This window comes from Procambarus clarkii, chromosome 63, assembly GCF_040958095.1.
Source record: "Procambarus clarkii isolate CNS0578487 chromosome 63, FALCON_Pclarkii_2.0, whole genome shotgun sequence".
Lineage (NCBI taxonomy): Eukaryota > Metazoa > Arthropoda > Malacostraca > Decapoda > Cambaridae > Procambarus > Procambarus clarkii.
This window is the reverse complement of record NC_091212.1, coordinates 9871949-9899823: the sequence shown is the minus strand read 5'-3', so window position 1 is coordinate 9899823 and position 27875 is coordinate 9871949. Positions and strand designations below refer to the sequence as shown.

General features: G+C 42.9%; 1 protein-coding gene across 1 annotated transcript; it reads left to right on the top strand.

Annotated features, from left to right (window-relative positions):
* Positions 1 to 26486, top strand: LOC138354467 (sodium-coupled monocarboxylate transporter 1-like). The gene is made up of 12 exons (XM_069308666.1): positions 1 to 581; positions 4235 to 4532; positions 4710 to 4843; positions 5270 to 5458; positions 11367 to 11521; positions 15687 to 15827; positions 18363 to 18581; positions 18758 to 18876; positions 19341 to 19484; positions 20475 to 20589; positions 22644 to 22744; positions 24423 to 26486. The coding sequence occupies exons 1-12, from the start codon at positions 303 to 305 to the stop codon at positions 25247 to 25249; spliced, it is 2721 nt and encodes a 906-aa protein (XP_069164767.1). The 5' UTR covers positions 1 to 302; the 3' UTR covers positions 25250 to 26486.
* Positions 26487 to 27875: the final 1389 nt, after the last annotated feature.

Genomic DNA, 27875 nt, shown 5'->3' with positions numbered 1-27875 from the left:
TGCCATCCTCACCAACACTGTCCCATGCTGTCATCCTCACCAACACTTTCCCATGCTGCCATCCTCACCAACACTGTCCCATGCTGCCATCCTCACCAACACTGTCCCATGCTGCCATCCTCACCAACACTGTCCCATGCTGTCATCCTCACCAACACTTTCCCATGCTGCCATCCTCACCAACTGCTATAGGTATGAGAAAGAAGGTAACTCGCACACAAATAATGAATTTAAAATTTGATGAGTGTCCTTGTCCACTGAGAGAGCGGAGGCGCATGCGCCTCAGGTAAGCACAATGGACAATGAAATTTATTGCAATACGCGCTCACAACATCACCGCCACCCCTACCAACAACACCACCATCCCACCATTCACTTGCCTGCGTCACCATCACCACTACACATCTGTTGCCGCTCACACCTGCCGTCTACACCACTACCACTACCCACCTGCCGGTGCCACCACCACTACTAACCTGCTGCGACCACCACCAGTGCCACCAACCATCACAACTACCATACCACCACTCGCCTACCACCGAGGTCTCCAAATCTACAACACCTGCGACTACTGTTGGCAGGTTTGTTTACATCTTGGGAATCATAAGAGGTTTATATGCTATACTAAGGGCATCTCATTACTAACGAATTTTACCTTATTTTTCTCAGTATATATCAAGCTGTTGATAGAAGAAAGGATTGCGACGTTCTATATTTTTACTTTAGCAAAGCCTTTGTTATGTACCTCATGAGAGACTCATTAACAAGTTAGAGGCACATATTTGGGGATGTTATTTTCAGTTGGATTCGGGCTCCGTTATTTTAAAGAAAATCAAGAAGTTAGTATAAAAGAGTTATGTCCGAGTGAGAGACTTGTAAGTGGAATGTCCTAGGACTGTCCCTTGGGCCCCTATTGTTTACCTTATATGTGAACGATTTAGATATAGAATTTCACATCAATAACAAATTTGCAGACGATATAAAAATAGTGCTGGAATAATTTCCGACACAAAATTGCTATGAAACTATCTATATAGGCTTTCAACATGAACGAGCTTGACAGATACAGTTTAATGCTAAAAAAATGTAAGGTTCTGAATATAGGTAATGCTAACAGAGTTACCAGATATCAACTGGACTATATTGAAATTGTGATGTTTAAATTCGAGAAAGAGATAAGTTTGTATTCTGATGTCTAACTGTATTAGTTGGCATCTCTCTACCACTGAGAGTATTGTCTCAGTTGGCATTACAACTTCACTACAATGAGAATTTGGCCCTAGCAGCCGTGGAGTGAGGACGTCTTGCCGACCCTACCTGAAATGGGGTTGTTTGCCATTTTGGTTGCCAGGTGGTGTAAGCGTCTCTGCCCTCCCAGTCTGTTGCTGCCTGGCTGCGTGTTGACGTGGCAGTTCTGACATGGGAGGCCATCTTCCCCCTGTTGTGCGTGTGAACTCTGTGGGCCTGAAGTTCACTAGTAAGGCTGGATATCCGACATTGAGATGGCTATGTGTGACATGCTTCGTATCCCGGTGGAGGCTTTCTACGGTGTTGAGCTTGTTACAGCCCACCGGGTTGTTATCAAGTTCGTGAGGGAGGAGGAGTACCCGGACTTCTTCCGTCGGTACGAGGGGCATACGTTGCCGTTGCCGGGTGATGCCGGCTCGATGGCGATTTCGGATCGTAGTGGTGCCCTGACTTATGTCAGTGTCCATGGAGCGCCCCTGGAGTTCCCTGAAGACCTCCTCCGGCGTTACTTCGGGAGGTATGGTGCAGTTGTCAGCGTGCGGGTGAACACACTCTCCTCGGGAAGGTATACTGGAAGGCGGACGAACATTCGTACCTTGGGAATGCGCCTGCAGTCGGATATACCATCTTCTGTCCGCCTGATGGGTTACTACGTCTGGGCAGCCCAGCAACCCCGTACCTCTTTCCGGTGTGGCCTGTTGCGGCATCAGGCTGCCCGGTGCTCTGAGGCCCCAGCTGCTCCTGTCAACTTGTTCCGGGAAGAGGATTTCCCGCCGCTCCCTCAGGGCGAGGATTCTGGGGATGAGGAGGTGTGAGTCCCGTTAGCTGCTGAGGACCCCCCTTGCGACGCCCGATAAGCCTCCGGTAGTTGCTGTCCCTCCTCTGGGTATTGCGGTGCCGTCGGTTGGTCTACCTGCTCCCGTCACTGTCCTTGCTGCTCCCGATGGCCTTCCTGGTGCTCCCTGTGAAGAGGCACCGTCTTCTCCCACGTCTTCGGCTGCTACGCCTGGCCCTGTGTCCGTGCCTTGGGTCCCGGATGTGCTGGGGTGGATCCGGCGCTTCCTCCTGTTCCTGGCCTGGTGCCTCATGTGGTTGAGGATGCTGCCGTTCTGCGACGTGCATCGGTTCAGCCGGCTTGTGTTGCGCGTGTCTCTGAGTCCGCCTCCGGGTCTGACGATGTGCGGCCTGAGCCTTAGCGTTCCCGGCGTTCTTCTCAAGTCTGGGCCGACGTTGGCGAATTCGGCGATTGTGGATCTTCTGGCGGCGGCGGGGTGGCCCGGGTGTGTTGAATAGTACGGTGGTGGCTAGGTGCATTTGCCTGAGGATGCCAGTGCCGGTGTTTCGGCCTCCGCTTCAGATATGGTGTCTGTGGATCCTGCTTCGGGAGCATCGCCTCCGTCGGATGGCTCCAGTTCTACATTGGGGTGGTTTCCCCTGCTGAGGTTGGTGGTGAGCGGGGTGTCCTGGTGGTGGTGTTGAAGAAGGCTGGTCACTCTGAGGATTCTGTTGCCCCTTCCTCGGCGGCGGTCTCGACGCTTCTTCCATCTTCGGCCGTCTCTTCAGTACCTCCTGCGGTCTCGGTGGAGGTGTTACCATCTCGTCGAACGTCCCCTGCTCCTGTGCGTACGGCGGCGCGGCCGTCTCGGCAGCCCTCGTACGCTTCTTCGGTGTCATCTGCTTCCTCGAAGGGTGTGGTTTGCGCTCCCCAGCCTCGTTATGCGACTTGCGTCAGTGAGCTTCGGGAATGGCCGATGCCGCCTGATCTGGAGGTTCCTGAGTTTATGCTGGCCCCTCGGCAACAGGGGAATCGTGTCCCTACCGATTTGGAATATTTGATTTGGGAGGCATATAAGAGGAAGTATCCTAGGGATTTGTTCCCTGAGAAACATGCTCCTATCTCTGAGTTCTATGCTCCTCGCCTATGATTTATTTTTCTATTGTGTGTTGTGGGTTGGTTCCGTTTGTGTGCATAGTTGTGGGGTGTGGGTGGAGTGAGCGTGTGTGGGTGGGTGGGGCGGGGTATGTTTCTCGGTTCCTGCGTGCTCCGGTTTGGTTTTGTAGGTTTTCTTTGTATGGCTTGTGTGTGTGTGTGTGTGTGTGTGTGTGTGTGTGTGTGTGTGTGTGTGTGTGTGTCCGATTCCTATGCGGTCCGGGGTTTGGTTCCGTGTGTGTGTCTGGTTGTGGATGTCATGTTTTTATTGTTCTGTTTTTTTGTGGTGGCATGTTTTTATGGGGCTGTTTGTACGCTTGTTTGTGTCGAGTTGAGTGCCCTTCGGGCTGATGGCGTGACCCGGTCTGGGTTTATGCTCTTTGTCGTGTTTTGCCTTTGGTTTGTTATGCATTTTGTTTCCTTTCTTGTTATTTTTATTATTGTTGTTATTATTATTATTGTTATCATTTTGTAGTATATTCCCTGATTATCTGTTCCTATGACTATGTTATACTGTGTGCCTCTCTGGCTATATTGTTTGTCCTATTGTGTTCTGTGCTTGTGCCTCTCCGTTTGTTTATTGCGAGGCCGGTGTGTTCGTGTTTAATGTATGTGTTATTATTGTGCCCTGTGCAGCTTGTTTTTTTTCTTGGCTTGTTGTTTATTTGATTTTCTTGTTATATTTTATGTTGTCTTTATGCCTTACCTGTACGTTGTGCTGATATTGTTTGTTTTGTTTCATGTGTTATTATGTTTTGTGTATTGCTAGCCTGTTTACATTGCTTTCTCTTGTATTCTGTTTTGTCTTGTTGTTTGCTGTTATTTCTTGTTGTTTGTACTGTGCTGTCGGTCCCTCTGGCCAGTAGCTTTTTGTTTTTGCTTGTTACATTGTTTTTTCTGTTATTTGTATTGTATTTATTGTATTTACCTTGCATGTTTGCATGTAAAAATAAAAAAAAAAATTCACTGCAACAGTCACGGACGTGCCAAAGTGTTCTACAATATGCTTGTGTAATAAACGTGATATCTTCTATGCCCTTCTGTGCTTTAAAACAGCTGTGGTGGCGCCCCTGGGAAAACGCTTGGTCTCTGCTGAGGATGGACGGGACTGACCCGCAGGCGGAGGGGGAGCCGATGTCCCCTGACCCGATGTCAGGGTCGAAGTTCACTGTGGTGGACTATGGGGTGTTCGGGCTGCTGCTGGTGGTGTCGGCGGGTATCGGGGTGTACAGTGCCTTGAGAGGCCGCGGCGTCAGCTCCACCCAGCAGTACCTGCTCGGGGGACGCCACATGCCCGTCCTCCCCGTGGCACTCTCGCTCCTCGGGGGAGCTATATCCGCGATATCAATACTTGGTAAGTATATGTATAATACAGTTTTATTGACGAATTAAGTTGATTAGTGTTAAGACGTGTATATTAGGGGCTAATTACATATTCACCTTTGTGCAGCTGTGAATGATGGCGTGTATGAGTGTGTGCGTTCGGTGTTAATTAATTAACGAGGTGTGTAACTGTGTGTACCGCCCACAGGTAGCGCTACGGAGATCTACTTCTACGGTACACAGCTAACGATGAGCCTGTTTGGATTCATATTTGGCGTCCTGATGATCAGGAACATTATACTGCCGGTCCTGTACCCTCTCCATCTCGTCTCCATATTTGAGGTACTCCATACTGTCGCCTCGCTGGCGTCCCCTCTCTCTCTCACGCTTCGCACCAGCCAATGTACTCTCTGACCCTGTAGCAAGTATGCTTAACTTCCCTGTATCTAATTTACCCTTGGGCAAGGAGTGGAATGGGCATACGGCGGCCTCTGTATTATAAACGTATTCCTGGTTAAGTGGGCATCCTGGAGATACCCAACATGACAGTTTGCCATCCAGGATTAACAGAGATTGGGCTTGTGCACGAAATCGGCGCACTGTGCACTGCAATGAGCCATTCAAGTCAGCTGTGGGAGAATCCTGAGAGACCATCCTCTCACACACTGTTGATTTAATGATTAGCCTTATTTCTGAGTCTTTATCCCACCATGGATAATATCTATCAAAATCTGAAGACTAATCCTCATTTAACGTCCCTCCTTACAGTACATAGAGATGCGGTTCCAGTCACGAACGCTGCACAAGATGGTGACAGTAATGCAGCTACTGGCATCGTTCGTGTACTCTGGGATATGCCTGTACGCGCCTTCCATCACCCTCTCCTCCGTCACCAGCCTCCCCATCTGGGCCTCCATCGTCACAATGGGTCTCATCTGCTCCTTCTACACTACCATTGTAAGCTGACCCGCCTGCATACCTGACCTCACATTAACTATCCTTTAGGTATACATACATATACAAACATATTTGTGTTTACGTATTATGGATACATCACGTTTTGTGATTTCTTTGGATAAAAATATGACAAAAACAACATGCTCCATTGGGGATTGCAATTTTGCACTGTATGATTTTGCAACATTGCATGCTACGTTTGGCGTTGCAACATTGAATGCTACATATGGAACTGAAACATTGCATGCTACGTTTGTGACATTGCAAAATATAAATTTTCAACATTGCAAAGTCATGATGCAAGCATTAAGCTTTAAGCAAGAAGAACAGGTTGAGTGGAAGAAGGGCATGCACTCAGGACAGGTAGGCGAAGGGTCGGCCACCACGTGTTTTTTTTTTTAGAAACTCCATCAGTCTCAGGAGACTATGGAGTTGCGCTCTGGTTGTCGGTCTGGAGTGGCCTCACCAGGGCGCCAATGATATCCCATTTTCTATTGACGGAAAATTCCACTACAAGCTACATTTTCTATGGGTTAACTTGTATATACAACACAGCAGCAATATTAGTTGCCTATTGTATGTAATATTAATAAATGGTGTCGGATTTTCCGACATAATTCACCGGGGGCTGCTCACGGGTCGAAGTCCTATTTAGAACAGACGAACACCGTTACTCCACCTTCGAATTATTAGATTAATTTAATGTTAGTTGTTAGTAATCACACATTTGTGCATCTGTTTGTACAGGACGGATATCCCATACTTGAGTTGCAGGGGTTAGAAGTCTAATGCGATTTCATTTCTCTGTTAACTCTTGAGAGGCTAAAATTCAAGCCTAATTACATATTAACCCAGAGGACTGAATGTGATCAAGTACTACAGTCAAGTATGATTCAGGGACTGCAGTGAGATCAATGACATCAGATATAACTTGAAGCTTGTTCAGGTAACTGGTCACTGATATATAAACACTGAGGCCCATGGAATTCATCTTGATTAAATAATAAATGTATCAAAATCAGTCATCGGATTAATTGGTGTTTAATTTAGTTAGTTGATTCAGAGGATTGAAAAGTCCATCATTAAAGTCAAGTATGGTTCTGAGACTGCAGTGGGTTCAGTGACATTGGTCGCAGTGACTTGTAGCTGTTTAGGCTACTGTTCACTGATTTGCCACTGAGGCCTCATGAACTCAGTGCGGTCTGCTGCATGATGCGAGGAGGACGTGTTGCTCCGCATCTTCGTGTTTGCACGTGGCTGCTGCAGCTAGATGTTGTGAATTTGTTCTCGACTGTTGCAGTGATACAGTGCCTTTGTGTATCGAGGAAATGGCTGAGGCGGTCTGCCTAGGTGATGGAAGATCCTGTACTGGGCCTGGAGAGTGTGACAGTGGGGATGGCAGACAGGATGATACTAGGCCGTATCAAGCAGTAGTAAACAGATATAAACGGAGAAATATTCAAAGACAGCGAGACGAAGACAGTGAGGAGGAAATAACAAAGAGACCAAAAAATGAAGACATGCTCAGCAGGACGCGGGAGATGCAGACTAATGGAAGGAAGAGGCTGTTGTTCCCTACAGCATGTCAACTGAATTTCCATCAAAAGCTGGAGTGGACGGTTCGTTTGGCTAAGGAGTTTTTTGAATATGAACCACTATTCAAGGAGGGTCTTCACCGGCCCTATATAACAGTTGGGACAGAGGAGGCCGTGGAACACCTAACGAAGGATGGGTTTGAGAATATTGTGATGGTTACTCCGGAAAAAGGTATGATGTACACCAAGGTCATAGTGTTTAAGTATCCAACTTATTTGGATCCTGATTATCTATTGCTCAACAATGATAGTGTTGTTTGGGCAAAGAGGAACAGTGTTCGTGGTGAAAAACAAAGCCAGGTTGTTGCCTTGGTAAAGGGTGAGGCTCCAGAAAGAATTTTTGTGCAAGGACTAGGCTACAGGAAAGTTGTAAAATACATTGAGGAGCCCATATTATGCATGAAGTGTTCTCGTTGGGGACATATGGCTTGGAAATGCCAGTTTGACTCCAGGTGTCGGTACTGTGGTAAGAAACACGACTCTCGAGAGTGTAGAGTCAAGATTAAAAACGGTGAAAAAATCGTCCCATCTTGTTGCAATTGTCGAGGAAGCCACAATGCTGGTTCCTATCTATGTCGCATGAAGCCTCATCTGAGAGACTCGAGGACGGGTGCTACAAGCAGGATAGATGTATCCTCGAAGGAAGGAAAGATTGTGCAGCAGGAACATGGAGGAAACAGTTGGAAGCCAATGACAGCGCCTATGAACAATGTGTGGGAGAAAGGAACAGAGACAATTAAGGCGAGCCTAGGGAAAGTAGGAAATGCAGCTGAAAAAATTAAACCTTGTGGAAACAAGGTTCAGGTCAATATAGTGAACTCTGAGGTTGGTACTCAAATATTGGAATATCTAAAAAAACTAGAAAAGAGGATTGAGGCATTAGAAAAATTAACTATGGGGGGTAGACGGGGTGAAGATGGTGGTGAAACAGGACGTGAAGTGGAAAGTGAAACAGGACGTGAAATGGAAAGTGAAACAGGACGTGAAATGGAAAGTGAAACAGGACGTGAAATGGAAAGCCAAACAGGACGTGAAATGGAAAGCCAAACAGGACGTGAAATGGAAAGCCAAACAGGACGTGAAATGAAAAGCCAAACAGGACGTGAAATGGAAAGTGAAACAGGACGTGAAATGGAAAGTGAAACAGGACGTGAAATGGAAAGTCAAACAGGACGTGAAATGGAAAGTGAAATAGGACGTGAAGTGGAAAGTGAAACAGGACGTGAAATGTGCGTTGAAGAAAGTAAGGAAGAACATGACGTATTGATGATAGAGGATAGTCAGGAAAATGAACTTTCTAGTAGTGTTAGCGTTCAACCTTCTGTAGTGACAAATGTCGAAACAAAGGTTAAAGTAAAACGGTATAGAGAAATAAGAAAGAAATTAGATATGAATAAGATCACCTTTGATGCTAGTAGCTGTTGTGCAAATGAGGAGAAAGCAGAAATGTTACAGTGTTGGGAGAGTCTGTCTGAGAAAATCTCGTATCTCATGGAATGTGACAGACAGGGCAAAGGTAGTTTTATTAAATCATGGATGAAAGTAGAGTGAGAATATTATCTTGGAGCGTTAATGGGTTAAAATCTAGTGCGGTGGATGTACACTATTATACTCTTAGATAGTACTATATTAACCTGATATGTTACATGGGATTCTTGTATTTGTACTCACTGAATTTGTGCGCCCCTTGAGGGACTTGAAGTATGGGAAGGGGTAGAAATAGCCTAAGCTAATCTTTGATTTTTTTTTTTTTTTAACTTGTCTCAATAAACCTACTTGAACTTGGAAGACCATTATGTATTAAAGTGTCAAATTATGGATAACCATAGAAATAAGGAAATAAGTAGTGTACCACTTCAAATTGTTTGGATGTGTGATAATGATATGATAGACAGAATACTTAGGAACTACAAGAATTTTGCCCCAATGATTGTAACACTTACTATATTAATATGCAATGTTAAATGTTGTATTGTGATTTGTGTATCTGTACTCACTGAATTTGTGCGCCCCTTGAGGGACTTGAAGTAGAGGGGGGTAGAAATAGCCTAAGCTACTCTATCCCTTTGAGATGTATTTTTTTCTTGTCTCAATAAACATACTTGAACTTGAACTCATGAACTCTCTCTTTGACTAAAGTGGGGACATGAGCTAAAGTTCAGTAATTGTTTTGAGTTATTGTACAACATCTTAAGTGTGTTTAAAATTGGCCAAAATTGGGGCTATTAGTAGTGAAACTATACTTGTAAATGTGGTCTCTGACAAATTTGGGTCTTAAAACGAACTTTGATTAATTTCGGTCTTTTACTGGACTCTGACTATTTTCAGGCTCAAACTGGACTGTGATGAAAATTGGTTAAGAAAATGGCTCAAACTGGACTCTGTTCATTTTTCGGTCTTTTACTCTGAATAATTTTTCGTCTTAAATGGTCTCTGAAATTATTTTGGTCTTTTACAGGTGAAATAGCCTTAAATGGATATTAAAATGAAAACTTACTGCTAAGATATCTATTTTCCTTAACAAAACTTTGATGACAATTTTCTCTGAAAATGATTTTTGGATAATTTCGGTCTTACACTCTTAAATAAACATCTATGATTATATGAACTCTGAAATATCTTCATAAAACTGAACTCTGAAAAGTTTTGAATTTCCTCCATAAGAAACCTGTAACTCCAAATCAGGCCTTTTTGCTCTGAATTTCCCCGATAAGAACTCTAATTTCAAATGAGTGATTTAAAAAACAAAAATGACCGTAGAGTTTATTTTAAAAAAGACGGGAACTAACTTTGCCCCTGAATTTTTGTATGAGATTTCTTGAAAAACTATTATGATCATATGAACTCTGAAATATTTTCCAAAACTGTACTCTGAAAATGTTTAAATTTCCCCTATAAGAACTCTTTAAGAACGTACTAAGTGATTTTTGGTCTGAATTATCCCCATAAGAATCCTTAAACTCCAAATTGTAAACTGGGAAATTTATAAGGAAACCCGATGCCTCAGCGAGCATTGGAAAATTTATCAGAAAACCCGACAATCTATGAGTGACTGGAAAATTTACATGGAAAACTGACAGTCTATGAGTGATTGGCCCCAAAAATTCTCACTCACCGCTGGACCATCATCGCTACTACTCTCATCTTTTTTGTATGCCTGAGTAAATGTATTTTTATAACACACTTCAATGTCTCCTCTTGGAGGTCGACTTTCCACCCCTGGGGCCTGATTATCCTCAGTCAGATGGCGGCCTAGGTTCTTACGATTTCATCGAATTCTGTATTGCTGTAATCGTAGTTCACAACAATTTGTCGGATTCGTTCAAGTTCCTGGTGCAAGAGCTGCCAAGAAGAGAATATACGTATTGCACAACCTACATATGTTGGCAGGTCAAGGGAATCGTAAGTTTCTGTACTAAGCTGAGCTCATGAGTTATTGTTAATCTTCTTTATGTGATAAGTGTGCTTGCAGCCATTTATGGGTGAACACCCATTTAAGATCAGGTTATTTTTAATTAGTGATAACAGTAACATGAATGAATCACAACATTTTTGCTTCATTTAGCTAAGAGGTGTTCTGTGCATGCAGGTATCACAGGTATCTGTGAGGGGACTATATCCAGATAAACGGAGCAGCCAGAGTCTACAGTAAATGTGGTGCTTGCGTTGATTAACACATTTCCACATTCCTAGTGGCGTAAAAGATTCCCTATGTTGTCCTCTCAATTTTTATTTTGCCATTAAACACAACAGCTTGATAAGTGTCTGTGAATTTATCGCTTAAATTTTGACTTGTGTTCAGTTGTGAACCAGACAGTTCAGTCATGAAGACTCATGTTCATCCATTGAGCCTGAGTGTTCATCTGGCGAACTCGTTATTGATAATTCTTTTTGATGAAGCCAATTCCATTTGTTTCAGTGTGTAAAATAGTAATATAAAAACTGTTCTTATGGAATTTCCTGTTCTTTACCTAACCTTGTTTTACCTTTCTATTATAACACACTGATGCTCTTTACTATAAATCATATTGTCCTTATTCATATAAACGTTTCCGATAATCCGTGCCAGTAGAGTATTTATCTCCAGCTTAACTATGAAACTGCACTCTTGATGATAAGATTATCTCTCTTTAGTCCCAAGTTATCATTTTTCATAACTGGAATGATATTCTACTCAATTTTCACATATAGGAATTATTATGATATTCGTCAAAATAAATTATGATACTTGTTTATGATGTGTAAATAACAGGCGTTTTTCCTGTTATTGTGTGTGTGTGTTCGCCTGCAGCGAGACTTTGTGTGTTGCACAGGGCGGGGTGAAGGCGGTGGTGTACACAGACGTGGTACAGACGCTGCTGATGTTCGGTGGCGTGTTAGTGGTGTCCGTGATCTGCTGCCTGGACTTGGGCGGCCCCGCAGGCGTCTGGGATATCGCTGACCAAGGAGGACGCATTGAGTTCTTCAAGTGAGTGATGAGTCGGACTTGCACCTGGTCTATTTTGCTTGTTTTTAGAATGTGTGTGTGTTTATTTACTGTTTGTATTTACTGTTTGTGTTTTCAGGATGGAACTGATAGTTCTTGGACCCGCCTTTCTAGCCGTCGGTTGTCAAATGTACTGAATCCCGACCTATTTTCCTGTATGATATCTACTACATATATTTCTCTTTTGCACACACACACACATACACACACACACACACACACACACACACACACACACACACACACACACACACACACACACACACACACACACACACACACACACAGAGGAGAGGAGAGACTACGGGAATTAAACCTCACGTCGCTAGAAGGCAGAAGAGTTAGGGGGGATATGATCACTACGTTCAAGATTCTCAGAGGAATTGACAGGGTAGATAAAGACAGGCTATTTAACACAAGGGGCACACGCACTAGGAGACACAGGTGGAAATTGAGTGTCCAAATGAACCACAGAGATATTAGAAATAATTCTGTTAGTGTCAAGAGTTCTTGACAAATGGAATGCATTAGGCAGTGATGTGGTGGAGACTGACTCCATACACAGTTTCAAGTGTAGATATGATAGAGCCCAATAGGCTCAGAAACCTGTACACTTGTTGATTGACAGTTGAGAGGCGGGACCAAAGAGCCAGAGCTCAACCCCCACAAGCACAAGTAGGTGAGTACAAATAGGTGAGAACACACACACACACACACGCACAGAGTGTGTGTAGGTCCCAAAGACTACACTACAATAAGGAAGGTAGGGGAGGAGGCAGAGTGGCCCTACTAATGAGAAAGGAATGGAGTTTCAAGGAGACGGTTATCCTGGACTGCAAGGGGTTCAGAGACTACATAACAGGCACCATGACAATGGGAGGACCAAGAGGAGTAGTAGCAGTGATATATAACCCTCCACCAAACAACAGAAGACCCAGTCAAGAGTATGACAACAACAACATGGCAGTTAACACTATAATTGAGAGGGCAGCCTCTGCTGCCTGTAGAAATAAATCCCACCTGCTCATCATGGGGGATTTCAATCATGGAAGGATAGACTGGGAGAACAAGGAACTGCACGGAGGTGAGGATACATGGAGAGCTAAACTATTGGAGGTGGCAACAAGAAACGTTTTAAGCCAACATGTCAGGAAACCCTCAAGAATGAGAGGGTACGATGAACCAGCGAGACTCGACCTAGTCTTCACTCTGAACGACTGACATAAGTGAAATCGGTTTTGCGGCGCCAATAGGAATGAGCGACCACAGTGTACTGACGTTTGAGTATCTGGTCGAAGTATCTGGCTAATGAACTCGAAGAGGGGGAACTGAAAACAAAAGGCTGGTATTTCGAAAGGGATCCCCATCCCCTCGTCCTCACCATCCCAAACTCCCCTGTCCCCTCGTTCTTCCCCACCATTGCCCCCTCCCTTGTCCCCACCATCTCTCACTTTCGTCCCCTCGTCATCCTCACCTTTTCCCACTCCCTCGTCCGATGCTTCCCAAATGGTCTGATGTTCCCATCAGAAAATTGGGAACATCAAGTGATCTGATGTTCCCGTCACTGAAATATAAGAAAAACAGTTAAAAATTAAATGAAAATATGAAAAATATAAACTATTCTCACGAAATAAACGGTCTGGTAAATACACAGTTACGAACTGTCATCATAGAGGTTCATGGAGGAAAGAATTTCCCCTATAACCTTTTTGTCTATGTGAACTTTGTTTCATATTAATTGTCATATAGCGAGAGTTTAATTAATATTAGCTTTCATGTGATAAACCTTGTCCTTATTATCTCGCATAGTTGGGCATATTATAGGAGTTATTTCCTCCATTTTAACACGTGCTATTGCGCATGCGCGAGCGAGATGGGGAAGGAGAGAGAAAAAAAGCATCCATTGATCTCGCCTAGAGATAGTGTCTGGAAGCTCGCTATATATACCGGCCCATAATAACGTCATCCTTGCAACTGTAGACGTCAGAGTTTCGGAGCAGCTTCATCTTTTCACAGACACTAGTATTGGCAAACGTTTGGTTCCTATTTACTGTTATTGTTTGTGATAACAATTAAATATCAGGTAGGACGTTTGTCGTCATGCTGCATGACAATTAAAAATTAACAAGTGAGTTTATTTCAGGCCGCTTTCACATTTCCTTCAGAAATATGTGTGGTAGAATATCCTTTTAGATAGTATTTACTTGCTACCCATATTTCAGCCCGTGTCTTATTGGCTACAAAGGAGATAAGCGTCTGTTTCGGTCACATGTTCTTAGGATATCCTGATGCAACAAGTTTCAGTGACGATTGCCAGACGCAGGCTACTATTTCATCATACAACTAAGCTGTTATTTCGTTCTTGTACTGTAGTAGAACTTTAATTATCATTTATTTGATGATCTTCAATATATGATCTAATATTCCATATATATATATTCTTTGCCATGTGATTTATTATTAATATGCATTAATATCTCATTACTTTAATATGGGTGTGCATTAGTATCTCATTATTTGTGCTAGAAACACATTATTTTTTCTGTACTAATCAACCCCCCAAAGTTTGTGGTGTGAGTCTACTCAATATTTTATTTTATTGCTTTAATATTTTCATGAGTAAGTGATCAAGAGATCCATAGGCACTGATTCTCAAATTTATTTTCAATTTATTTCCTTATATTATTTCCCTTTTATCTGAAGGGTGGTCCTTCGATATTATTGAAATTTATTAGTATTAGTCAGAGTTAGATTTTCCCACATGTACTTAGTTTTAAGATAGTAGTATACTGCCTAGTAAGAAATTTTTAAAAATTAAATATATCTAAAAAACAAACTTAAATATTCCTAGGCGTAGTATAGCAGACATACTATATTATGCCTCAGATATCGAGTATTAGGCCTAGGAAGGTTAGGTTAGGTAAGTTTAGTTTGCCAAAGCAACACAAGTAAATAATAGCTTTCCAATTTGTTCAACTCAATAGTTCAGATTTCTACTTTCTTTTTGCGTTGTACGTCGGTATATATACTATTGTCCTCATCGTTACTATAAGTATTACCAAAACAGGAGGATGGACTGCATTCTCTCTATGATTTAGGTCATGTATGATAAGTAGTTTAGCTTTTATGCTGTGTGCTGCTGCTGCTGTCCTTTGCAGTTCATCTGTGCTTTGTTTGTGCTCTCATATTACTGTCTAGGTCTTCTGTTGTTTGCTGAGAGGTTGTATAATACCAAAGCCACTATTTGTGTTCTGTCTGTTGTCAGAGTTGAACTCCTCCTGATTGTCCTGATTGCCTGGTATCCACTTGAAAATATTGCATCGAGAGAAAATACTGTTTAACTTGATTTTCATTATTGCAATTACATGAGGCTCATTTTTTCTAAACCTTTCTTTTATTTCGTCTGTTGCATTTGTATCTCCATTTGCATCTTATAGTATATCTTATGTGTTTAATTACCGAAGTGTGATTATCTAAATATAGTTACAAGATGAGAGCTCTGCTTGTAGTATCCCATCTTCCCAGTACGCTAGGTCATGTAATTCTTTGAAACTGCTGGTAGTTCTGGAATCCATTGCCTTCACACTTAATCAACCTGTCTTTCACACTTTAAAAGTATTTTCACAATCTTTTTATTGTCAGGTTATCTAATATCTTACAAAGATTACTTTTTAGTGATGTTGGCTAGTGGCTCCTGGCTTCCTTCTATCTTATTGTTACGACCCTGGGTTCTCCAGTGGAAACCAGAGGTCAAAATTGAGCTATTAAACTTTCTAGTAGTACAAGTTGAGTGCAACTCGAATGGCAATTGTTTGTATCTTCCCTGCCAGACGTAAGACTATTATTGTTTCTCAAAGAGCATTTAAAGACTGAGCTGGGGGTTGATTATTAAATAATAACATAGGCACCAACTTTGCTTACTAATACTTTCTAATCATTCATAAATAACACTTATATACTTATACCTCAATAACCACTTTCTCCCTCCCTCCTTCTCTGCTCGTAGGAGAGAGAGAGAGAGAGAGAGAGAGAGAGAGAGAGAGAGAGAGAGAGAGAGAGAGAGAGAGAGGGAGAGAGGATGGAGCAATAGTCTCACCAAAAGGACTTCTTTTCCGTGCATTTCTGGTGTTGGTGGCGGCGGAGGCAGTATGGACCCGAGCCCCTTCGTGCGTCACACTTTCTGGTCGACGCAGGTGTTGGGGGCATACTTGGCCCTGAGTGTGGCTGGCGTCAACCAGCCACAGTTCCAGAGGTTCATCTCCGTCAAGAGTCTCCAGCTCTCCCAGTCGTAAGTTCACCCTTCTCAATCTGTACTTACCACCGAATACACCTATTTAGCTAAGTGATGACTTTTGCCTATCTATGTAAGTTTAATTTTGTATTAAAGTTCCTTCTTACTGTTGTATCTTAATCACTAATGTATATGGGTAAAAATAAAGGTGGGACAACGTAGCCCTGCAGCACGCCACTTGCCACTGTTCTTCACTCAGACTACTCCGTTAATGCTTACTGAAGCAAATCTTTGGAACAAGCGGGGAATTGACCTTGCAACACGGTGTAGTATTCAACAATTTTCTGGCCACCTCTGCTAGCAATGTTGCCCCAGGCAGACCGCTTGCAGAGGGTATCCAGGAGCTATGCCAGAGCAGCTGCACACACTCATAAGTTTCACTTGTCGAGATAAAGCCTTACTGTAGATGGCCTCCCTAAGCCAGGTGTTCCAGTGAACATGGTCTACTTGACCGTGAGACTCTCCTGCATAACACCTTGGCAGGGATAATTTTACAGGCCCACATCACGTTTAATATTTAAGTATGAATTGTGCTAGAGCCATTTACGGGATATGCAAGGGGGAGTTGCAGCATCTCCCTGGGCGAAGGCTTCACCGAAATATTGTGTTTAATAACAAGTTTGCTCAATAAAACTTAAGCTCTAATGCACTTAGCATTTATTTTACCGTAATTGGGGACATCCAAGAACAAATCCAGACAGATCTGGATGGACTGACAGACAGATTATGTAGCGTGATAGTCCAACTGAACGACAAATGGTTCCCTAAGGAATGGCCACCCAATTAATCAACACGGCTTCTATCAATGCTGTTATCAAAGGGAACACATGTAGCGCTAATGAAAAACTTTGATTGACATATACATTCAGAATCAACAACTCATTGCAATGTCAATGGGACATTTACATATACTGAAAATCGATCAGCTATATGTGGAGTGTTTGTGTACACTCCCATCACTATACTGAACAAAACTTTGAATCAGGTGTGACTCTCGTATCGACACGGGGAAGTCTGGTGTCCACCGACCGTGTCCTCGTGTCCCAGTCCCTCACCTCTTGCAAGTGTTCACTGGGAGAGTTTACTGGGTAATCTCCAACAGTTTACCTGGAGACAAATATACAAAACCAGAAAGGTTCAAACTAGCGTATTGTACCTTTCAACTGGTCTTGTTTACCCTCACTCTCCTGCCGTCAATACAAACGACATGAACCTGTTGGTTTCCTTCACGCCGCACGTGGCTTGTGAAGGATTACGTGGCAAGATGTCGTGGCTTGAGCTGATACCAAAGACAAGATGGCGGCTGGGACAATGGTCAGGTGGTAGCGGTCCGTCGCTTGGCTACACGACACATGTGGCCACAGAGGTCGCGACGACGACGACGGATGCACACAGGTCGACTGGTTCATGTGATCAATAATGGTTCACGCCCTTCCTCACAGTCTCTGAGATTACCATGATAACACAGGATCACATTGACAACACTTGATTTCAAGTCCCTCGAGAATGTCTCGAAGTTCCCTCACTTCAACGATAAATGAGCGAAATTTATTCCATTAATTCGGTTATTAAGTTTAGTGAGCGGATGATAGTTAAGTTGACGTTGGTGAGTGACTTGTGCAGTAATTCTCCCTATTGGCTGAGAGGAATGTTACCAGCTGTGGAGGCTACCACAGCTGGTAGCATCCAAGAAGGTTTCTGGCTATCGGCATCTCTTACTATACTTACTTTTCTGTGTCATAATTAATCAGTCCAAAAGCAGAGAGCGGTCATTGTGTGACAACAATACTCTGGGCACCCAGAGCTCTATATGGGATACCCAACACCACCCAGGACATCCAGAGCTCTACATGGGATACCCAACACCACCCAGGGCATCCAGAGCTCTACATGGGATACCCAACACCACCCAGGGCATCCAGAGCTCTACATGGGATACCCAACACCACCCAGGGCATCCAGAGGTCTACATGGGATACCCAACACCACCCAGGGCATCCAGAGGTCTACATGGGATACCCAACACCACCCAGGGCATCCAGAGGTCTACATGGGATACCCAACACCACCCAGGGCATCCAGAGGTCTACATGGGATACCCAACACCACCCAGGGCATCCAGAGGTCTACATGGGATACCCAACACCACCCAGGGCATCCAGAGGTCTACATGGGATACCCAACACCACCCAGGGCATCCAGAGGTCTACATGGGATACCCAACACCACCCAGAGGTCTACATGGGATACCCAACACCACTCAAGGCACCCAGAGCTCTACATAGATACCCAACACATCTCAAGGCACCCAGAGCTCTACACAGATACCCAACTCCAAAGAGTTTATTCTGCAATTTGACAAGTTTAGGTCGGGTGTGGTCAGCCTGTACACCATGATGAACATCCTCCAAATATCTGACATTCAAAGAGTCCGATTAACTCAAGCAGAAATGACGTTCAAATAGAGGTACCTAATTAGTGGAATTATCATTATTATTATTAACTTAGAGCCTTCTCTTGCTTCCTCTGCAGCTTGTGCATGTTGTTCATAGTGGGTTCGTTGATGCTGTGGAGTGTCTTCTATATCTCCGGCCTCGTCGCTTATGCCGTGTATAGCGACTGTGATCCGCTCACCTCGGGAAGAATTGAAAAGCCTGACCAGATCATGCCTTACCTGGTGGCGGACAAGCTGAGGCACCTGAAGGGTATGTCTGGCCTGTTTGTGGCCGCGGTGTATGGCGGCGCCCTCAGGTCAGTTACTCAACCACCTCACATTTTCCTCTGGAAAATGATGAAATAAATACATTCACCTTGCATGATATATTGTTAATACTGAGACCACTGAGCTGTGGAGGGTGTATTAGTTAAGGTATTTGAGTGTTCCTTATCGTGAGACTAAGATGTTGCTCGTCTTTACCTTATGTCAGTTCGCTGTCATCATATGGGAACGCAATAGCTTGCATGATCTGGGTGGACTTCCTCAAGGACAGACCAAACTTCAAGAACATCAGCAATCGCAACTCCACCAATATTATCAAACTCTTGTGTAATTATAAATGCCTTTATTTTACGGTTAGAATTTGCCAATAATATATGGTAATGTTCCTATTACAGAACAAATATATATATATATATATATATATATATATATATATATATATATATATATATATATATAATATATATATATATATATATATATATATATATCCAGGGAGGAACTACCTCACACCATATGTTCCATTCAGTCGCCCCTCACAACACCTTAAGTCTGCTCTTCAAATTCATTGAATTTGAATTCAAATTCAAATTCACTTTCTGCTCTTCAAAAAAGATTACATTCAATTATAAATACAATGACAATGAAATGAAAAAAATAAGTACATTAATTAATGCTAATCATCACAGCATATCTCAATGAGCAGAAGGGTAAAGCTAGACGAAAAAAACACTCACACACCATAACCAAATATAATCCTAAATATTTTCTCTTGGTATGGATGTGGGCAGCAACCATGACGGGAGTGGTGGCCATATTCTTGGGGCTGCTGGTGGGCAATCTGGGCACCATCTTCCACGTGACGAATGCCCTGATAAGTGTCGTTAAGGGCCCCCTCATCGGCATATTCTTGGCGGGTATCTGTGCTCCCATGGGTCAGTAAAAAGGTAAAAAAATATTCCCGGTGTTTTGGTTTATGATGGAGGCCTTCGTTTTTGGGTTTGGAGAAACAGTAGTTATTGTTACTTAATTTTAATTCATTTAAAAAGATTATATGGTCAAATAACCTCTTATCCGTCTCTTTTCAATTCCAGCGTGATGAGGTCTAGTTCCCTCACCAATATATACCAAGGGTCCAACCTCATAGCAAATCTCTGGACAATTAGTTTTCTTTAGGTATTTCATAGTAGGGTTACACATTTACTGCTTTACTGCTTGCATTTATTACTGCTATTATATATTCTCTATCCATAGTTTGGTTAGGTTAAGGTTACTTTATGTTAAGGTTTGATTAGGTTACGTTTGGTTACATTAATATGGTGTATTATTGACGATAATATGAAATGGGGAATTCGAAAACTATTTCAGTGAACTCAAGGATTCTTTTTACAGAAAAACGAGATTCTTCGAAGAAAAAACGTTTTCAGCATTCACTTTTTATATCTTAAACCAACGTTTTATAATACAAAAAAGTTATAACATGAGAATAATATCTGATTAAGACAAAGGTTTATATACCAGTTTACATGTAGACTATTACAGAAACCGTAATATGCTTTCAGACCATCACAAATATCTAGTTAAGTATCCAGGTAGTTGGAGGGATGGGGGGAGGGGACTGGTTTCTCATGGGTAATGGATTTGGTCTGAGGATAAGCTCAATGTCTGGCATATAAACAGCACCTATGAATCCTACATTAATTATATTAAACTTTCGTTAATTAGGTGTGTGTGAGAAAGAATAATGTGAGTGTATGAATGAATAAGACTATAAGAGCTTCAGACAAATACCAGACTTTCGGCTGTTTTGCAGGGGCGCCGCAGTGGGCTTCATCCTGGCCACTGTGTTCAGACGTGTGGCAGATGGTTGGCAAGTTTATTAAAGGTGGTGGCAGCCCAGAGAAACTGCCCCTCTCCACTTTCAGCTGTCCAGAGAGTCTACAAAATAATACACTGGGCGTCAGCCTCAACAACACCCTCTTCACCCGCCATCGACTCCGTCTTAGGCAGCCTCAACAACACACGCACTCTCGCACCTAAGTCAGTCATATTCCACCACTTTAATTTTCTGCTCATTTAGTTATTTTTATTTTTTTAATTGCAAGTCTCAACTCTGTATTTACTAGACAAGAACTTAACATTATCTCTGCAGCTGATCTGATCAACTCTATATAGGTGATGAGGGAGGGCAAGTTGACTAGTTTAGTTGCCAAGGAGGAAGTTATATCAATATACAAATTCAAGCCAAGTTCCCAGGGCCAGAAAAAAAGTATTTGTCAGGGTTCCTGAAACCTTGTCTTGCATATTTAATAAATTATTAGAATCCATTAGAGTATCGAAATCATAGAGAGATGCAAATTTTGGGCCGATAATTAAGAAGTGAGATAAAAAACATTCTTCGAACTATTATTCATTAACTTAACGTTTATTGCAAGAAAATAGTGTGAATCGATTGTTGCAAAAAACATTAATTTACATCTTGCACTCCACTTACATTTTCCCACCCTGACTTAACTCCATCTATAGTTGGTTATAGTTATAGTTAACTATAGTTATATATAACTATAACTATATATATAACTATAAATAGAACTTATATATAAGTATAAATATAACTATATAGTTATATATAACTATAACTATAGTTATAGTTAACTCCATCTATTGTTTCCTTTGGTATAACCATAACCAATAATGTAACTTAATATAGTATCCCCAATACCATGAGCCTCTATCGATTTAATCAGTCTTTCATGTGGCACTGTATCAAAAGCTTTGCTAAACCCAAGGTACTCAACATTACAAGCCTTTCCGCTATCAACTGCCTCAACTATGCTGGAATACAGTGATAGCAAATTTGTTAAACATGAACGGCCGTTTGTAAAACCATGTTGTGAATAATTTATTAATCAATATTTTTCAAGATGAAGACGAATGGCTTTTGCAACTATCGATTCAAGCAACTTTTTCACAATAGACGTTAAGCTAATTGGCCGATAATTTGACGCAAGGGATCTATCTCCTTTCTTAAAAATTGGTACTACATTAGCAACTTTCCACTGCTCTGGCACTCTGCCTGACTATTGATTTATTAAATATGGTTGACAATGGCTCGCAAAGCTCCTCTTTCAATTTTTTAGACACCTTGGCAAACACTTCGTCTGGCCTGGGGATTTATTTGGCTTGAGTTTTACTATTTGTTTAATAACATCATCCCTTGGTAACTACTAAACTAGTCAAACTGTCCTCTTTCCCCACCAATATAGACTTATTCGGCGGAAGGCACAATATTAAGTCCTTCTTTAGTAAATACAGACAGATAAAATGTTTATTTAAAATACTACTCATCTCTTCGTCATTATAAGTTATCTGACCTGTCTCAGTTTTCAATGGACCTATTCTTTTCCTAACCTTTGTTCGATATAACTGATAAAAAGTGAAGGATTTGACTTTGCTTGCCCTGCTATGCTAACTTAATAGTTTCTTTTTGTTTTACCATTTCTTACCAGCAGGAGGAATTCTTGTTCTAGACTGACTTCCCCATTCTTAAAGCTTTTGTATCAAGCTCTCTTTTTACGTATAAGGTTCTTCAGATCCATTGTTACTCATTTCGGGCCATTATTATTTGGTCTATTAAATTTGTATGGTATACTACGTTCCTGTCCTTTGTTTAGAATTTTTTTAAATAAGTTATATTTTGAATCCATATCGAAATCCCTTTATACGTCACCCATTCTTGGGTTCATGTCTCGCTCCACAATGTTGGTGCTCAGTCTCGTGTTTATGTATAGCTTCCTTTATTCATATGTTATGCCAATATTTACTTGTCACAACATTTATACTTGTTGCAATAGTTGTCATGCCTTCATAGTAGCGTGTTGGGTTACAGCTTACCTGCCCTTTTACACAAAGTCACCGGCTGCAACGTTGATAGAGATCAACTATCAACTGTCACTCAGTGACAGTGACGCTGTCACTGAGTGGTAGTGATACACCGTCACTGAGTAGTGATACACTGTCACTGAGTGACAGTGACTGCCCTCAGAGTGGACAGTAACTGGTGTAAGAGTTGTAGTATGTGTAACTGTCCACAGGAGCTCCGGCCACAGCATATATGACATATCCTACTGCTACACCGGCGTCATCGGCATCCTCAATACCTTAATCTTCAGCTCCATCGTCTCGTTCATTACAGGTATCTCGTTTACTCACAGATGACTCACTCACCTCTGGATGAGTGAGTCGTCTGTCTACATTCATCCACTCACAGGTAACACTCTAACCCAAAGGAAACTCACAATTACTTCTTTCTTCAGAGGTACGTCTTCTGCTCAGAACTAACTAACTGCATGTGACAAACATCAAATCGAACTAGACCTAGACATCGCATTCTCTTGTTAAAATCACAAACCGTTTCAAGACACTATAGGTCTGGCAGAATAATAATCCTAAACTCCAGGGGCAGAAAGCACTAGCTGGTATTAAGACCTACAATGTGTTTAGAACTATGAAATATGTATACGAATGATACAAAGCGTCCACCATTGGGAATGTTTGGTCATCTACAATGTCATTACTGTGTCATTGTGACACAGTAACCGCCAGAGTTAGCCTTGGGAATCATTCCTTATGCCAGTTCCCACTGTAAACTTGTGAAAAATATTTGTAGAACAGGTTTCTTCAATTTAGGGATTTTTTCCATTAAAAAGAAGGTACAATATATTATTTATCTTAATTATTTATTTATTTGCTTATAAATTTATTTAATAGTTTGGTTTGTAAATGTAAATCTTCGCAAAGCTACATTATTGGTTGTCTTAAAATGACCAAAGTAACTGAGGGATACATTGGGCATGGTCAAGCGGATTAAGGCGTCCTGTAGATACCAGTTGTGTTGCTCCTGGGAGTATGGGTTCGAGTCACTTCTGGGGTGTGAGTTTTCAGTCGCATATAGTCCTGGGGACCATTCAGGCTTGTTCGCATTTGTGTTCCTCACGTGTGCCCCAAAGAATGAGGTGATTTGATAAAATGCTATGCCCAATATTACCATCCGAGTTGCTGGCGGGGAAGTGGTTCAAATAGCTTCGGCTATCACTTCCTTTTGTCCGGCCGTGATGGTCAAGCGGACTAAGGCGCCCTGTAGTTACCAGGGCGATATATATATATATATATATATATATATATATATATATATATATATATATATATATATATATATATATATCAATGCAATCAATGCCAAAATCATCATTGTATGTGCATTCAATATGTGACTATGACAGGCTGTTTTCTCATGAAGTACGGTGATGCCGACCAGACCATGTTGGATATGCACCCAACAGCAATTAGGGTGCAATGTTAAGTGAGACTCGGCCCAAACATCTGGTCTCCATCCTTCAACAGCCAGACATTCGAGAGAAAAGAGCAAAATTTCTAGGTACTGTTATCCAAAATCCAAAAATTTTGTGGTGGGTCACCATGGCAACCGACCTTTTTTTTTAATGACAGCACTGGGCAGCCCCGACCCACCGATGTTGGTAACCTATCCCTCTCCTATCATTCTGCAAACTTGAGTGAACTAGCCTAAAGCATCTAGCTTCCAGCCTTGGACAGACAGACTTATAGATGCAGACTTAATAAGAGATATGCAGGTCAGGAGTAATTGCACTAGTTTACTGATATCGGGAAACAGAGTAATCAACAGCCTGGTCCAGCAGGCAGAGTAAGTTAGTACACACACCGGCACATTAAAGCTAATTAACACAACGCCACAAATATCAACAACAAAACTAAACACCTCTTGACTTCCTGTTATGTGATGTATATTGTTAAAAAGAGTGTTGCCATTGAAATAATTATAGGGACATGGACAGGTCCAGTGGCGCCAGAGGAGGTGGACCCGCGAGTGGTGAACGCGACCTGCTTGCGTCTCTACCAGCGACTGTGGGGGCTGGCAGTGGGCAAGTCCACCCACCAGCCCCACAGTGTCTTCACGCCAGCAGAGAGCAAGGCTCAAGTACACGGGCTCTCCACGCTCCAGGACACTGACCAGGTCCAGGACCAGACCACTGATCAGGCCTACAACCCGGACACTGACCAGGCCCACAACAAGGCCAGTGACCAGGCCCACAACAAGGCCAGTGACCAGGCCCACAACAAGGCCAGTGACCAGGCCCACAACAAGGCCAGTGACCAGGCCCACAACAAGGCCAGTGACCAGGCCCACAACAAGGCCAGTGACCAGGCCCACAACAAGGCCAGTGACCAGGCCCACAACAAGGCCAGTGACCAGGCCCACAACAAGGCCAGTGACCAGGCCCACAACAAGGCCAGTGACCAGGCCCACAACAAGGCCAGTGACCAGGCCCACAACAAGGCCAGTGACCAGGCCCACAACAAGGCCAGTGACCAGGCCCACAACAAGGCCAGTGACCAGGCCCACAACAAGGCCAGTGACCAGGCCCACAACAAGGCCAGTGACCAGGCCCACAACAAGGCCAGTGACCAGGCCCACAACAAGGCCAGTGACCAGGCCCACAACAAGGCCAGTGACCAGGCCCACAACAAGGCCAGTGACCAGGTCCAGAACCAGGCCATTGACCAGGTCCAGAACCAGGCCATTGACCAGATCCAGAACCAGGCCACTGACCAGGTCCAGAACCAGGCCAGTGACCAGGTCCAGAACCAGGCCAGCCACTGACCAGGTCCAGAACCAGGCCACTGACCAGGTCCAGAACCAGGCCACTGACCAGGTCCAGAACCAGGCCACTGACCAGGTCCAGAACCAGGCCACTGACCAGGTCCAGAACCAGGCCACTCACCAGGTCCAGAACCAGGCCACTGACCAGGTCTAGAACCAGGCCAGTGACCAGGTCCAGAACCAGGCCACTGACCAGGTCTAGAACCAGGCCACTGACCAGGTCCAGAACCAGGCCACTGACCAGGTCTAGAACCAGGCCACTGACCAGGTCTAAAACCAGGTCACTGACCAGGTCTAAAACCAGGTCCAGAACCAGGCCACTGACCAGGTCCAGAACTAGGCCACTGACCAGGTTCAGAACCATACCAGAGACTATTTACAGTACAATACCAGTAACCAGGTCATAGACTATTTTTAGGACCAGGTCAGTGACCAGGTTCAGACTACTGTCCAGGTCCAGGACCAGACTGCTGTCCAGGTCCAGACTGCTGTCCAGGACCAAACTACTGTCCAGGTCAAGAACCAGGTCCAGGACCAGACTATTGTCCAGGTCCAGGACCAGACTACAGTCCAGGTCAAGGACCAGGTCTAGGCCCAGGACCAGGCTACTGTCCAGGTCCAGGACCAGACCACTGACCAGGTCAGACAGCCAGCCAGGGCTCCAGGCACCATAGCGTATCCAGTACTATACCACTTGCTAGACCACGGGCTGTGGTGAGCCCATAGTGGACTTACCTGGCTTAGGAGAGGGGCTGTAACTGCCGCTGATTGATTGATTGATGAAGATTAAGCCACCCAAGAAATGGCATGGGCATGAATAGCCCGTAAAGTACTGCTGGAGAAATCTATACATTTATAAGTGTGGGTACACCTCACTCTACGAATCATCTACCCGTCCAATCGTCCCCCTCCCCCAATCGTCGGGAGCGGCGAAGGGGGGAGTGAGGTGATAGAGTGAATGAGTGAATAGAGTGAGGTGATTGGTGCCTGCCTCTGACTTCTAGCAGTATGCCAGATCTTCCCTTCCCTCTGGAACAATGGAGGACCATCGAACAGTTGTATATTCGAAGTCGAGTTCACCTGGATGTTGATTACAGGTGTCAGCTCCCAAATGAACGCAGCCTCAAGTATAAGACGCCTCCTACGATCGTCGTGGCGCGTGATTACTGTCGTATATTTCACTGTCTTGGCTATTTTGAATGGTGTTGTGGTGTTCAAATAAAAATTGAAAGATTTAGTGGTCTAGTGTTTCTTTACCCTCCAGATTGTAGAAGATATTTGCGTAGATTGGAAAATATCCAAAAGAAAATTAATAATAGTCACCATGCTGTTCTGTTTAATTGTGTAACTACCTTCGAATGATTGTCCCTTGTTTAAGCTAAATTAACTATGGTGTTTAGTTCCTGAACCCATTATGTGCCCCTGTAACCCTTTCCACCACCGCCCACGGGATGGGTATGGGGTGTATAATAAAGAAATTGAATGGAATTGTTTTATATATATATATATTAGTATATTTTGGTAGCAGTCTTTCCTGTAGACATATATTATTAAATATGACCGAAAAAAGTAAGATTAATAATTCTAACACGAATTTTCTCAATCTTTCGTACATTACGCTTCACTGTTGGAGGTAAATCAAATATCAATTCTCCAAAATTCATTTTTATTTCTAGTCTGACGCGACACGGGCGCGTTTCGTAAAACTTATTACATTTTCAAAGACTTTAGTTCACAAATACACAACTGAATAGAACTTACGTATCTCCGATTTTATATCTACATTTGAGTGAGGTGGAAGGGGTGATGTGGCATTAACACAAGACAGAACAAAGTGTGGTATTAATAAGGTATTAATTTCATCAACACAAGACAGAACAAGAGTATTAATAGGGTATTAATTTCATCAACACAAGACAGAACACGAAACAATGGATATTGAATAGAAGTGTTTGTAGAAAGCCTATTGGTCCATATTTCTTGATGCTTCTATATTGGAGCGGAGTCTTGAGGTGGGTAGAATATAGTTGTGCAATAATTGGCTGTTGATTGCTGGTGTTGACTTCTTGATGTGTAGTGCCTCGCAAACGTCAAGCCGCCTGCTATCGCTGTATCTATCGATGATTTCTGTGTTGTTTACTAGGATTTCTCTGGCGATGGTTTGGTTGTGGGAAGAGATTATATGTTTAACGTTTAACGATGCATAAGCAACAGGGCTCCATTAAGGAACATATAATCTCTTCCCACAACCAAACCATCGCCAGAGAAATCCTAGTAAACAACACAGAAATCATCGATAGATACAGCGATAGCAGGCGGCTTGAGGTTTGCGAAGCACTACACATCAAGAAGTCAACACCAGCAATCAACAGCCAATTATTGCACAACTATATTCTACCCACCTCAAGACTCCGCTCCAATATAGAAGCATCAAGAAATATGGACCATTAGGCTTTCTACAAACACTTCTATTCAATATCCATTGTTTCGTGTTCTGTCTTGTGTTGATGAAATTAATACCCTATTAATACTCTTGTTCTGTCTTGTGTTGATGAAATTAATACCTTATTAATACCACACTTTGTTCTGTCTTGTGTTAATGCCACATCACCCCTTCCACCTCACT

What these genes read in the sequence shown, in the direction of transcription:
- LOC138354467 (XM_069308666.1), top strand. Translation starts at nt 303, where the DNA reads ATGAAATTTATTGCAATACGCGCTCACAACATCACCGCCACCCCTACC. An exon ending in ATCCGCGATATCAATACTTG is followed by an intron (nt 4,533 to 4,709) that starts GTAAGTATATGT and finishes TACCGCCCACAG; the next exon opens with GTAGCGCTACGGAGATCTAC. An exon ending in GGGTATCTGTGCTCCCATGG is followed by an intron (nt 19,485 to 20,474) that starts GTCAGTAAAAAG and finishes CTCCACTTTCAG; the next exon opens with CTGTCCAGAGAGTCTACAAA.